Below are 14527 nucleotides of genomic sequence, written 5' to 3'. Positions count from 1 at the left end.
CTTCTCGATTACTGCTTATACTCTTATTACCTCTACCACTACGGGATTTGAATCGACAACTGAATCTCTGTGCTAATGTGGCGTGGCAACTCGAACTGATGTACGTACGTACGAAGTTCAACGTTGTTACTGACTGACTGACTCGTGAATTCAATTATTAAACTACTACAATCTCTACAAAACCCCTTTCTAATGATAGTTGTATAATTAATTAACAGTAACTTATCAATCAATAGATTCAATGAAAGCTTATAAATAGGATAATATGGGAATATCATACACTAAGTATTTCATAGTTATACCCAAAAAACGGGGGGGATTATAGATACATATAATTCATTGTTTAATATTTCACCTATTTCAATTATACGCCCATATTTCAGATATTCATTTTAATAAATCACCTATGCAATGAATAGAATTTACAAAATACTGTAAATAATCACTAATGGATAGAAAAATAGTAATTTTCCATATACAATAAATATTAATGGTTATAAAATATTACAAATATCAACTACAGAAACAATCTGTTTTGTATTTTCATTAGTTGATCAACTAAAATATTCACATATTCAACAGTAAACTATTGAGTTAAGTTCAACTATCACCATGAAGGTACATTTCCGATTCGACGTTCTATGACACCTAGTTCCCACTTCCTATTACCTTGATACGATCTGACAAGTACCCTTTCACCCACCTGGAAGCTACGAGTGACCGTACGATATTCATTCGTGGGTTTATTTGTCTTTCTGGGAGGCAACATACTGTTAAAGACTGTCCGGATTTTCCTTCCGAACATACACTCGGCCGGCGACTTTCCTTCTGGTACTGCCGGATTGGGGGTAACTCTGTAAGACATTAAGAACTTACTGATCACTTGTTCCAGGATACCCTTAGGCAAGATACTCAACCTTTCATTGGCCGGATACCATCAGTAACAGCCTTCTCTAGGACAGAATAAACTATCTTCCGTCTGAAGAGGAAATTAGAAAAAAGACGATGGAAATGGATAAAACATACGTTATGCAAATCATCAAACTGTATCATGAGGCAATCCTTAACTTGGAATCCTGAAGGGAAGTGGAAAAGAGGAGGGCCAAACAATACGTTACGTCGGGAAATATAATCAGATATGAAAAGGATGAATAACAACTGGAAAGAGCTGGAAAGGATTACCCAGGACAGGGTTAGGTGAAGAGTGCTGGTGGGTGGTCTATGCTCCTCCACGAGGAGTAACAGATGTAAGTCACAGTAACATTGAATTAAGATATATTTACAGTAATAGCAAAAAGATTTTAATTCCTCATTGTTTATATTCTGAACTTCTGTGGTGCATGCTACTTATGCTAACAGATATAAGTAGTATGCAGTGGTAATCGGAAGTAAGATAGATGAAAGTCGCATACTGAAATGAAGAGAATAGAAAAGAAATCAAAGAGCAATCAAAATTATGATAGAATTAAAGGAATAATGAAGTATGTAGATGATAATTCAAAGAAGATATGCGAATGATATGTTTAATATATGATTTTTATATTTAACCTAAGATATTGGATACAAGTTTCAACATGAATATCAGTAATAAGATATGATAGGCAACTGATTAATCCGTAACAGAATAAAATTTTTTTGATTGAGATCATAAATCGATTGATGTCAAACCACCTTTGGAAACCTGGAAGCACTGGGCGGTCGTTTCGTCCTATTGTGGGACTTCTCAGCAGTGCGCATCCACGATCCCGCTCACGGGATTCAAACCCAGGGCCTTCGGTCTCGCGTGCGAACGCCTAAACTACTGGACCACTGAGCTGGCGTCCAATGGTGATAGTGTCTAACATCAACCAATCCACGAAATTGCGCGACCATCTTCCATTGTACTGAGGTAGATACCTGACTCTACCCGACATGGATTAGCTCCACTGGTCACAGCTTCTCACTAGAACTCCGAGAATTCCCTCGTGAGGGAATAATCTCCACAACCCCTATACTAGAATAAAATGTTCCTGACAGATTACACCATCAAATCTATTTAAACCTCTCTATCAAGTGACATCAATTTTTCATAAGAAAGTGTTTCTACCCCCTACTCCCACCACTCATTCGATACTGATAATTATCCAGTGGCAAATATCTTAATAAAAAATAATTTAGAAGAAATTTTAATCTATTAACGATGAGGTCATTTCATATTACATTTTATGCGAGATAAAAAGTAAGTCTTTTATTTCTTTGACCTTATTCTGAAAGAATCCACGAAATAATCTATTGTTGATTAAGATTAATTGAAATAGAAACATAAAATTTGAATTGGATACATTATTTAAACCAATTCAAACGAAATAAACCATCCACCCAAATGGAAAAGTTCTATTTTTTTCTTGAATGAAAGATATTACTTAATGTTAAAACTGGAATTCTCGGAGTTCTAGTGAGAAGCTGTGACCAGTGGAGCTAATCCATGTCGGGTAGAGTCAGGTATCTACCTCAGTACAATGGAAGATGGTCGCGCAATTTCGTGGATTGGTTGATGTTAGACACTATCACCATTGGATGCCAGCTCAGTGGTCCAGTAGTTTAGGCGTTCGCACGCGAGACCGAAGGCCCTGGGTTTGAATCCCGTGAGCGGGATCGTGGATGCGCACTGCTGAGAAGTCCCACAATAGGACGAAACGACCGCCCAGTGCTTCCAGGTTTCCAAAGGTGGTTTGACATCAATCGGTTCATGATCTCAATCAAAAACTTAATAATCTCCATAACCCCTATACTAGAAAACTGGATAAAACTAAGACTTTTATGTTGTTTATTGTGAAGTCAAATAGGACATAAGTCACTTATTACTTTGTTAATTGATATTACTATTCTAACACAATGCAATTTTATCTTCCTTACGTAACTAATTTAATTCAACAAGAAAACAAAAGAAGAGATTGGTAGATGTAAATTTATATTTTCAAGTTTCTAAGTTTTTCAGTGGTTGAATTTTCAATATATTTAACACGGTAACACTAACCAATGATGAATAACTAACTGTTAATGTGTACTACTGATATCAACAGATATAAGTAGTATATATTGTCAATCGAACGTGAAATATCTGGCGGTAGAAGATTAAGATTGAAGGAAAGAGGACGAGAACAGAGAATAATTGGTGTGGAAGTGAAGGAACAATAAAGTCTGAGATGATTGACTGACATTTTGCAAATGAAGTCCTTATTGTATAGTTCTCAAATTTTACTAATATATTCTGTGTTGTTGTATTCGAGTACATTAGATTGTGCCCACTTGTTCTCCCTCACTACACTGTGTTAATATTATATATATATATTTAACTGATTAGCTTGCCTCGTATTATGTCTTAAGATACATAAGGCGCTTTCTATTAACGAAATATTGGGAGATATTCTAAATACGAAATAGGTTTTATGTAGACTATACAGACTGGGCAACTTAGACACAACACTTTGGTAGTAATTTTTTCATACAATACTAAAGAGAGATATCTTGTAAAGAAAATGTACTAGTAAGACTAACATAAGATTTAACTACATTTATTATTTACAAAAATAATCAAACTAAACACTTATCACTTGAATGTAAAATCATAGAGAATTGATACGATTGAATATTATATTGAACAAAGTCTAGTGAATGAAAAATTATGATGGTTGAAGCTTTTGATTGAGATCATTGATCGATCGATGTTAGACTACCATTGAAAACCTAGGAACAGTGGATGGCCGTTTCGTCCTAGTTCGGGACTCTTCAGTAGTGATGGATTAATTAATAAAAATTAATATTCTGCCGAATTCAAAAATCACATTGAATTAATTCGAAAATCAAATAAACATTAATTACTTTGAATTATTAATAAAATCAATTCAATAAAAATTATACTTAAAATCAGTACAGAGTTTTTCCTAGTTTACAATGCCTCCAAATGCCCTGGTACGGCCAAGAGTGGGGAGAGTCAGCTCCCCCTCACATGGTCACATGCATACAACCACTGTCAGGGAAGTTCTTACTTACTGCCTTCTCGTGGCAGCGGTGCTTTTTACGAAATTGAGTTTAACAGGGTTGGTGGAGACAGAGAGTTCACCTAGGGGAGTTGGAAAACCCTGATTCCAAACAAATGATGCACATGAGCTCCAGTATCCTGAAGGAACAAATGGCGTATGAACCATTTATTGGTCGCCGGCTACAATGGGACTGTATATCCTTACGATGCTCCACTGCCTTGTGGATCAGACCTTCAGGTCAAAGGCTCCGGGTGTGGTCCTCCAAGAAAACCGCCTGCTTCGGTTTGGGCACCCGGGCAGTGTCACAGCCCTCACACATATTGGATGAGATTTGTGTGGCGCATATGTATTTGGTGCCTCCTTGTACCAACATCTTTATGTTAAAATAAATAAATAAATAAAAGTTTACAGTAGCGATTTGTCATAGTTTGACAAATATTATAAACCAGAAAGCAATGGACAGCTAGTTTATTCAAGTGCATGACTCTTTAACAATGCCCATCCACGACAGTTGATCAAAGCAAGCGGTAGGATATAAACTCATAATACCTCGAATCAACTAAAGTTAGACATGTACAGTTTTACATACCGCTTCAATGATCTAGACGTTGAGCAAGACTGAAATTACAGAGTTCGATCCTATTTGGGGTTGTGGGGTTCGAAAATACAACGAAATAGCTGTCCAGTGTTTCGTAGTTTTCGATGGTTGTCTAAGCTCGATTTACTAGTTAATCAATGAAAACTTAACCATCTCTATAGTAAACATGATATTTCACTTATTTACTGATTTAAAAATCCTAAGACTTTCTTTATTATTATTATTATTATTATTATTACATTTGGTCTACCATTAGGAAGCGTTCATAAATAATGTAACCGAGGATCGTAACGAAACATTCAGTACTCTGCATGCGTCGTAATTTGCGGGCTATTCAGTCTAAACTAAGGTACTTTCAAAGCGTTTATAACATAGATAAGAAGAATATGAGCCGATACTTGCTCAACAGCAACTTCCTATAAATGTGGTATTTTAAAAGAGTTGAGTGTTGTGAAATTATCTCAGAAGGTTAACTATATAACAGTACTAAAAGAGGAAACTTTCATGAATTTCGATAACGTAAAGAGAAAACGAAGGTTATGTGGTATTTGTATTAATTGATGGTTCCTTTGTACTTGATTGAGAGTTGATTACGAATTTCAAATATAACACGCTCATTTTTGCTCATCTAGTTTTAACCGCCTTAGAATAAACTATTTTGAAAATTCTTAATTAGCACATTAATTTGAATACCTTCAGTCATCGCTGATTATTAGAATTATGCGATATATTCGCAAAATATATTTCAAACAATCTGATCACACATATGCTTGTTAAGACGTTTTTATATGAAAGATAAAAGGTCAACCAAACAGGTTAAAGGTACCCCTTAACTAAGATTATAGTAAACTACATAAAAGCGGTGTGAAAAACCACACTGAACATTAGATCAGTATTACAAGGGTAGGTTGAGGATAAGAGCCACTTGTTTTCGAACATATAAAAGGGATTTTAGTTTTTGTATAGTGTGGTGTTTGAATGAACTAATGACTCCTTTGTACTTGTTGAATGCCTGATTCCGAATTCCGAATACAGTATATTCGTTCGTGCTTATTTAGTACTTCTTGGTCCAATTGCATTATTTCTGAGATTCTTAGTTCGTACTGTAGTTCAAATACTCCTAATTAACACAGTAGCCAAAGCTTCAGTGGGCTTTAGTATACACCTTTGCAACCGTTTTTTACGAGGCCGACTTGATATCAACCTAACGGCCGGCCTCAACCAAATGTTTCTCAATGATCTTATTTGACCATTGTAATTCTTTTCTTTTCTTAGCCACTTAGGTATGCGTCCAGCCACTCTTATGATGAGACCTACGCCATTTAACCACCCAAATAATGAACCGATATTACCCTGCCATTTAGAGGCGACTTAAATAGTTTCAGTAGTGAGCGGATTTCTGTGAAGAGTATAAGTGCTTTGTGTCAAATGAGGCAGAATGTTCTTAAGATGGTATTCCTATAAGCTTATTTCGAACCCATTGTCCACCACCCATTTCTCTGTTGTTATAATGTTCGTTTAAAGCTCAGGTGACTTCTTTTCGCTTTTTGTGAACTTCCAGATTTTCGTACCGTCTGCATAGATCAGTGCCACCGAGCTGATATTACGCAATAGGTTGTTACCAAGGCTTAAAGACGATAGTGAACCTAAGGCAGTTTCTTATAAAACTCCTGATGTTGAAGCGTTCCAGCCCATTAATACTCTACTCGTTTCAGTACGAAACATCAATTTCGTTAGATAGTTTCAGGACCAAGATAGAAGTGGGTCTGTGAATCCCATATTTCTGTGACCTTCGCTATGAGAAATGTGTACGTCATCGCGTCAAAGGCTTTTGGAAAGTTAAGGAATATTGCATAAAATGGCATCTTATGATCCCAGCTGACTGTCCAGCCGTCCACAAGAAGATTGAACGCACCAAACCAACGTTTCCTATAACCGTGTAGAGCTTTATGGTCGAAGTTCTTCCTATCTATTTCTTCCCTCATTTGTTCACTGGCCATTTCTTCTATTATCCTTGGCAATACTGAGAGTAATGCAACTGGTCTGTAACATGCTAGGTCTTTTCAAAACCCCCCTTACGGAGGTTGTAGAGAGAGAAAGGCCTACTTCTATTTTCCTGGCATCTTGTGTGAATCTGGAAAACGCTTGAACACATCGCTGACTGACATGCTGGTGGCTTTCGTGTACCGTTTCAGTATTAAAAGGTGAACGACGTCAAACCATTGTGATTTTCCTGAACTCAAGGGTCTTGATTTTCCTATCACTAACTCGTGAGTCATCTGGATTTTTCTCTAAACACAAAATGGTGCTACAGTTGAGGGGCGTCCCGCACTTATGGTTCCTTGCTTTAACCGGTTAATGGAGTTGACATTAATTATCTCCGCCATCTGTAAATTAGTAAGATCTTCGTAACTCGTTCTAGGCTCTCTGTTTGACTTGATCTTTCTTCAGGTGTGTTTTACCTGAAGTACATTGTGCTGGATAGCATCCTGAGTCACATCCTTCCCACTGGTCACCAACTCTTAGCCTCTACCACTACTAACTCAGGCACTTCGTGGACCAATATGCTGATTATTTCTTGAATTTTTGTTGATCCTCTAGTAAGACCACTCATGCTCCACGGTTTGTCATGTTTAACTCGGATTTGAGAGAATCTCTTAACCGATTGTCTCTGTGATGTCATTAGGATTTCCTCTTAAACACTTGTTGAATCTAGGGGAAACCTACCTTTCACTACACTTTGGGCCTGATACAGAAAAAATCGTTTGGCTAGAGTGGTACTCTCTCCCAGCATTGCATGGTATTTGTCCCATTATTTCATATCAGCGGCCTCCTTTATTTCCAATAAACTGCTTTCCAACACTGGAACGACAAATAGAGTCGGGGAATATTGTTAAACGCCATTGGTTGCCGTTTTCAGCCTTTTGAGAACTATGCTGTTGCTGTTTCCTTTCGACGCTTATCCACTTCCCTTTACAATTAACAAATACTAGAGTATAAGAAAGTGTTGACGATTATCATCTACTCTTACGGGCCATGTTTCACTGCCATAAAGTAGGACGGAACGAACTGCTGCGCAGTAAACACGTCCTTTGATTGATAGATAGATATCTCGCCTACGCCATAAATGACGCAAGTTGGCAAAAGCTAGTCGAGCCTTCTGTATCCGTGCTGAGATTTCGTCACACGCTAAACCACAAGGGCTGATGAGACTTCCAAGATAAGTGAGGCGTTCAACATGCTCAACTACTTCACTCCCTATCATTAGATCGGGTATCGATGCAACCAAATCCTGAAGCAACATTTTGCATTTCGAGAGGGAGAATCGCATCTCAAACATGCTTGCATTGTTTCTTAGAGTGGTCAGAAGACTCTGCATTTTGTCTTCGTCTTCACCAAATCGAACTATGTCATCGGCATATTTTAATTCAACAAGTGAATCTCCTGGTTAAAGTTCAACCCCTTTAAATTTAGATGAGGAAAGTATTATTTCTAAAAGCACGTCTACGATGAAGTTGTGGAGATAGGCCCGACAAGTTTATTTTGTAAATAGTTTTTGATGTCATTTGTATTTATTTTTTTCATTCTTTCACTGTATAGATAGTTACCATTAAATGATTGTACCTGTTTTAGTAAATGACCATGAACACTCTTTCCGTTGTGTACCTCACATAGCGTGACATACTTGTAACTGTTCTCAAATACACTGCTACATATACACCCCCCGTTCTACTCTCACTCGTGATTGAGCTAATTACATTCTAAATCGAATATTATCCACATTTATAGACTGTGAGCTGGGGCATATCATACATAACGGTGGATTACATTATTGGAGAATTCAACAACCTGTACAGAGCTATCGAGCATTTATAATTGTGGATTTACGATACCAGACCCAATCAGAACACGCAGCAACTTGGTGAATTTAAATAAAGTCCATATTTTTACGTTGTATTAATAACTATTAACGTTGTTATTTACTCTTTATAACTTGGTTAACATATTTTTTCGGGTTCGTATTTATCTGGTCCACCACAATTATTTGGTGAGCCTAGAATTCATTATAGACGTTTACTGTTTATATTTATATATGTATATATTATTATTACTCGGCACCCTCCTCCATTGTTGTTTTTCCCACTATGAACTCTCCCACGAAACTCATTGATATTGATAGTCCACCTACCAAGCCTCAAAACCCTTCACAACCCGAAGAAAACACCCTAAGCTCCATCAACGCCATTTCAGAGCTACGACTACCAATGTATTGTGTTACTAACCCTAGAAGCTTGTTTGCCCAGGTAGAAGCATTATTTACGGCACGAGGCGTACGCTCTCAGGCGACCAAATATGCTCACGTTGTCGGAGCACTACCAATAGCTGTGGCTACAGAGGTCGGCGACCTAAATGATAAGGTACCTGAGACGGACCCATACGATAAAATTAAAGCCGTAGTTATTCACCGTACCTCGCAGTCCGATGAAAAACGATTGCAACAACTACTTACAGCTTGCGAATTGGGGGACAAGAGACCCTCGCAGTTACTCAGACATGATAGCCAACGCCACCATGCTACAACATCTAAATACTGACCCCACAACCCACTCGATTTTGTGCACGGACGCATCTCAAAAAGCCGTCGGGAAATATTGCAACAACAAGTAAACAACATGACTACTCCTATAGCGTTTTTCCCCAAAAGACTGTCACCAGCTGAGGAACGCTATAGCACTTTCGGCCGGGAGTTACTAGCCATTTATTTAGCCGTTAAACACTTCACCTTCTTACTACAAGGGAGAACCTTCACTATAATGACTGACCACAAACCTTTGTGTTACTCGTTCAATACTTCATACGACCGAAATTCACCGCGCGAAGCACGACAATTAGATTACAACAGATATCCAATACGTCAAAGGACACACTAATGTCGTAGCTGACACATTATCACGAATGGATGTAAATACCCTGGCACGTAAGGAAGACATCTATCTGGAAACAATCGCAAAATTGCAAGTAGACGACGTAGATATAAAACGCTGCAAAGAGAAGTCTAACGTGAACCTTAAGCCAGTACCCATCCCTTTCTCAGATACATCTATCGTTTGCGACGTTTCAACGGGTAACGATTGCCCTTTCGTCCCTCTAGCATGTCGTCGACAAGTATTTCGTCAACTGCATGACCTTTGCCACTCAGGAAGCAGAGCCACAACAGAATTGATTACTGAGCGTTTCGTGTGGCCAAAGATCAATTCAGATATAAAACGATGGACACGAAGCTGCTTACAATGTCAACGCAGCGAAATTCAGAAACACACGATCAACCCTTTTCGGCAAGTATCCCCTGCCAGAAAAACGTTTTCAACATATCCAACCAAACACAGTTGGTCCACTGCCAACATCTAATTCATTCACACACATCCTCACTGCAATGGACAGATTCACCAGATGGGCGAAAAAATATGTTAACCAAGTTATAAAGAGTAAATAACAACGTTAATAGTTATTAATACAACGTAAAAATATGGACTTTATTTAAATTCACCAAGTTGCTGCGTGTTCTGATTGGGTCTGGTATCGTAAATCCACAATTATAAATGCTCGATAGCTCTGTACAGGTTGTTGAATTCTCCAATAATGTAATCCACCGTTATGTATGATATGCCCCAGCTCACAGTCTATAAATGTGGATAATATTCGATTTAGAATGTAATTAGCTCAATCACGAGTGAGAGTAGAACGGGGGGTGTATATGTAGCAGTGTATTTGAGAACAGTTACAAGTATGTCACGCTATGTGAGGTACACAACGGAAAGAGTGTTCATGGTCATTTACTAAAACAGGTACAATCATTTAATGGTAACTATCTATACAGTGAAAGAATGAAAAAAATAAATACAAATGACATCAAAAACTATTTACAAAATAAACTTGTCGGGCCTATCTCCACAAAGTTAAACAAGAATGTGGAAAGTAGACAGCCTGGACGAACAGTACTTGAGGAATACATATAAGAAACGGTTGGGACAACTTACCTGTTCAAATGCAGCGGCAAACCACGGTATATTATCTTAGGACATTGCTTAAACCTTAAGGCAAAATCTTTACTTTCCATAGATTCAAGGTGTATCTTTCCAAAAACAACTCTCTGTGCACGCTACATCCTGGCGAAGCACTAATTACAAGACCTGTCTTGATAGACTGATACAGTTTTGACTAAGGTTTTCGAATAATCAAGGTAGTCTATCAAGAATTATTATGCCTTATGCTCCTTGTACATTCTCAACCACATTTGAACTTGATGGAAGTAAAATTTAACTTGACTAAGGATAATATCTTGCAATGATTTACCAATTTCATTTTCCTCTTTTATTTTTAACATACCTAGGTTCCTGCCTCAGAGGTTTTGGTGATCCCCTGCTACTAGACACGGAAGCCTGTCAAGCGAAAGCTTCTATTCCGTCCACAACCATTTGCACCATTTGAATCATTTGAGCGGCAATCTCAACACTGTTGCTACTCGTGTTTTAACTGCGTGTCCTGTCTTGTGTTCAGAAATGTGTTAGTAACTATTAGATTTAGGTTGGCTCTAATTTGAACCCAAGGGTGGTGAGTGCTTAAGTTATTTAAATTTAATCTTACTAGTATCATTTGATGACTGACGACCACAAATAAATAATTTTATTGTCACTTGTTTTGCGAACGGGAAGTTAAGTTCTTACGTGGTTTGCATTTCTCAAACTTTTGTTGTGTTCTTAAGCAAAAGAAGTGTCATTTTTGATTCAAAGAACCTGTCTTGAGATAAACGTTCGTTAGTTTCCTTTTTAAATTTTACCCAAGTTAATAGTTGAATGTAATCTTACCTCAGCTTACTATTCTGTTTTCACAGTTTTCCGCAGTTCATTACCTAAACACGCGATTAAAGCTTTATTCATCAGTGTGTTCTAAAGAGATTTGGATCAACTGAGACCACCATTCCCAAGACTAACACACGCCACACAGCCTCCTGTCTTTTCCAAAATAAAACTGATTTAACCTTAGTAAGTAGGACATTCTCAAGGTCACTGAAGCATCGTTCGAAGGTTGTCCATAAATTAGTCTCACTGATATACGTTAGAAGGCTGGTCCTAGGTACCAATCTAATCTTCCGAAATGGCGCTAAACGATCTTTCTAACTTGGAAGTTAGATCATAAAGCCTAACTCACGCCTAATTGTGATTTTTTGAATGACGTTTTGTTATAATTCAGACCAATACTGTAATGACTATCATCATCAGTAGAACATAAGATAGAAATGTGTGCGTTATCCTTAGACCCTGTATTTTTCACCACTAAACATTACAGTTTTAAACCACAAAATGACTTTTTTACAGGCCGGTTCATTTGTTTTGAAACTCTGTTTGTTGCCTTTCTGTATAAGTTTATAAAATATCTTGATTCCTTATTCTTTTTTATGTATTAATTAGGTTGATTATTTATATATAGCCTGTGAAAAGTGCATATATTCGACTCATTTTATTCTGCACTCGTATATCAGTCGCCCTGTTAACATCTAGTGAAAATTTATCGTAACATGGAAGTAGATAAATACACGTTAATTGTCCAGAATCTTCAGGTTAGTCTCTACTACTAATGGATAAAGTTTTGCATATTTTTCGAGATTCGGGTTTATAATTATGATATAAATATGCATGTAAACTAAATTAGTTAAAAAAACATTAGGACTAGCTTACAACCTTCGACAGAATACTTGATAGGTCTGTCCCATAGTATTTCAATAATTTGATCTAAAATGTTTATATATTTTATTTGTTTCTCATTTACACGTTAGGAGGTAGTAGGTGATGATGAACTTCGAAGTCTTTTAAAGAAACCAAATTCATCAGTATCTGTGTATTGGGGTACTGCAACAACTGGTAGACCTCATATAGCATACTTTGTTCCAATTATTAAGTTGGCTGATATGCTGAGAACCGGTGCAAAAGTCACTGTACTCTTTGCTGACTTACATGCATATCTAGATAACATGAAGGCCCCATGGTATTTGCTTTGTCTTCGTACAAATTATTATGAAGCTGTTATAAAAGGAATGTTCCGTTCAATTTGTGTCCCATTAGACCGGCTACATTTTATACGTGGATCTGATTACCAGTTAACTGAGTAAGTTTGACCTAATACTGTAAATCTGAATATTTCTTTCCAGATATAAGTTTTCTATCTTACGAATAATATTTATTTAGAAACCTTTTTTTCTTTAATCTCAGTATTTTAACGTGCATAACTGTTCTGAATAAGTTAAGTGACAGTGTTGTGAATTTGTTATATATGGATGAATACTTTAATTCTATGTATCTGAACGATAATGTATTTCTGTATGACGACATATACATTACTCGTTTCGCATTTACATAACTCAACTCTGACTTGTACCCACTATCGTATATGGCTCAGAATAAAAGCGAACAGTAGCCTTAATAGTCTTTTTTCATTAGCATTAAAATACATATTTAAAATAGCCCTGTTCTTAATTAAAATTACTCTTGTAGTGTGTATATGTATACTTTTTTCAATGCCTTTCTCCCATTTTTCTTCACAGTTTTGTAACTTTGCTGTATGTATGTTTTAGTCCCGTTACTATACTAAGCATTTTTTAAAAATGTCCTTATCAAGTACACATTATTCTATCGGTCAGTTATTTCTGTGCTTTCACTATTAGAACGAAACAATTGCAGATTACTCTTCATTCCTTTTAATGAAATGAACAGAAAATTGACAATGCATCTCGAAAAACTTCATATTTAAGTTTGTGTTTTATGTTTCAAACCTCAACCGATGGCATAAAGTATAGCAGGCAATTAACGGTTTACAATTTATCGGAATTGAGTATACATGTTTATTTATGAAGTCTATTAAGAATAAGTAAAAGTTTCTCTTACTATTATTCTCATTATATTGTTGTAGAGAATATTCTATGGATGTATATCGTTTAATGGCTTTAACATCAGTTCATGATGCACGTAAAGCTGGTGCAGAGGTTGTTAAACAAGTTAGTAATCCACTTGTATCTGGATTATTATATCCTTTATTACAAGCATTGGATGAAGTACATTTAAAAGTTGATATTCAATTCGGTGGTGTAGATCAACGGAAAATATTTATGTTAGCTGAAAAGGTAATTAATTAACTAATTTATTTATTTAAATATATGTGTTGGTACAGAGACATCAATATATATATATATATATATATATATATATATATATATATATATATATGTATATATATATACTTATTCCAAACAGTCACTGACTTGTGCATTGAATTCCACTGCTAGCGACCTTCTCTGCTTAAAAATGCTTGTGACTCACTGGCAATATCGAGGCAAAGGATGCTCGCATGCCAAAAGAGATTGATCAGTTGCAGTACTATACATCATTAGAAAGATCGAAATGACCAATATATGAATTAAAATTTAGACTTCATGATTTCCTTCTAGTTGTATTTTGTGTGACCTCCAAATGCCTTGGTACGGCCGAGTGTGGGTAGAGTTCGCCCTCCCTTTCGAAATGCTTTCACATGACCACGCGTATACAGCCACTACCACAGAAGTCCTACTCACTGCTTTCTCGCAGCCTGGGTGTAGATATGGAGGATCCAACTAGGGGAGTTGGAAAGCCCTGACTCCAAACTAATGGTGCACATGGGCTCCAGGATCCTGGTCACCGGCTACCGTGGGACTGCATCTCCTGACGTTGCGCCACTTCCTTATGGATCAGGCCTTTAGGCCGAAGGCTCTGGATGTGGCTCTCTAAGAAAATCACCTGCTTCAGTTTGAACACTCGGGCAGTATCATAGCCCACACACAAATCAAGTGACTTGTGTGGCGCTTATTTATTCGGTGCCC

The 14527-nt window shown here is 37.0% G+C and overlaps 1 protein-coding gene across 2 annotated transcripts in view; it reads left to right on the top strand.

The window, feature by feature from the left end:
- The first annotated feature begins 11114 nt into the window (after positions 1–11114).
- The window catches only part of YARS1_1 (Tyrosine--tRNA ligase, cytoplasmic), a 33868-nt gene continuing 30455 nt past the window's right edge, over positions 11115–14527 (top strand). The window contains exons 1-5 of one of the 2 annotated variants that reach the window (XM_051217374.1): positions 11115–11232; positions 11269–11430; positions 12090–12238; positions 12455–12783; positions 13585–13795. In XM_051217374.1, the coding sequence (XP_051064766.1) occupies positions 12197–12238; positions 12455–12783; positions 13585–13795 (582 nt within the window). In that variant the 5' untranslated portion in view covers positions 11115–11232; positions 11269–11430; positions 12090–12196. The remainder of the gene's footprint in view (positions 11233–11268; positions 11431–12089; positions 12239–12454; positions 12784–13584; positions 13796–14527) is intronic. The other variant, XM_051217372.1, reaches the window with a different exon arrangement.

The sequence above is a fragment of the Schistosoma haematobium genome, chromosome 5 (assembly GCF_000699445.3).
Source record: "Schistosoma haematobium chromosome 5, whole genome shotgun sequence".
NCBI lineage: Eukaryota > Metazoa > Platyhelminthes > Trematoda > Strigeidida > Schistosomatidae > Schistosoma > Schistosoma haematobium.
Note: the sequence above shows the minus strand (reverse complement) of the source record. Positions and strands in the feature narration are given on the sequence as shown.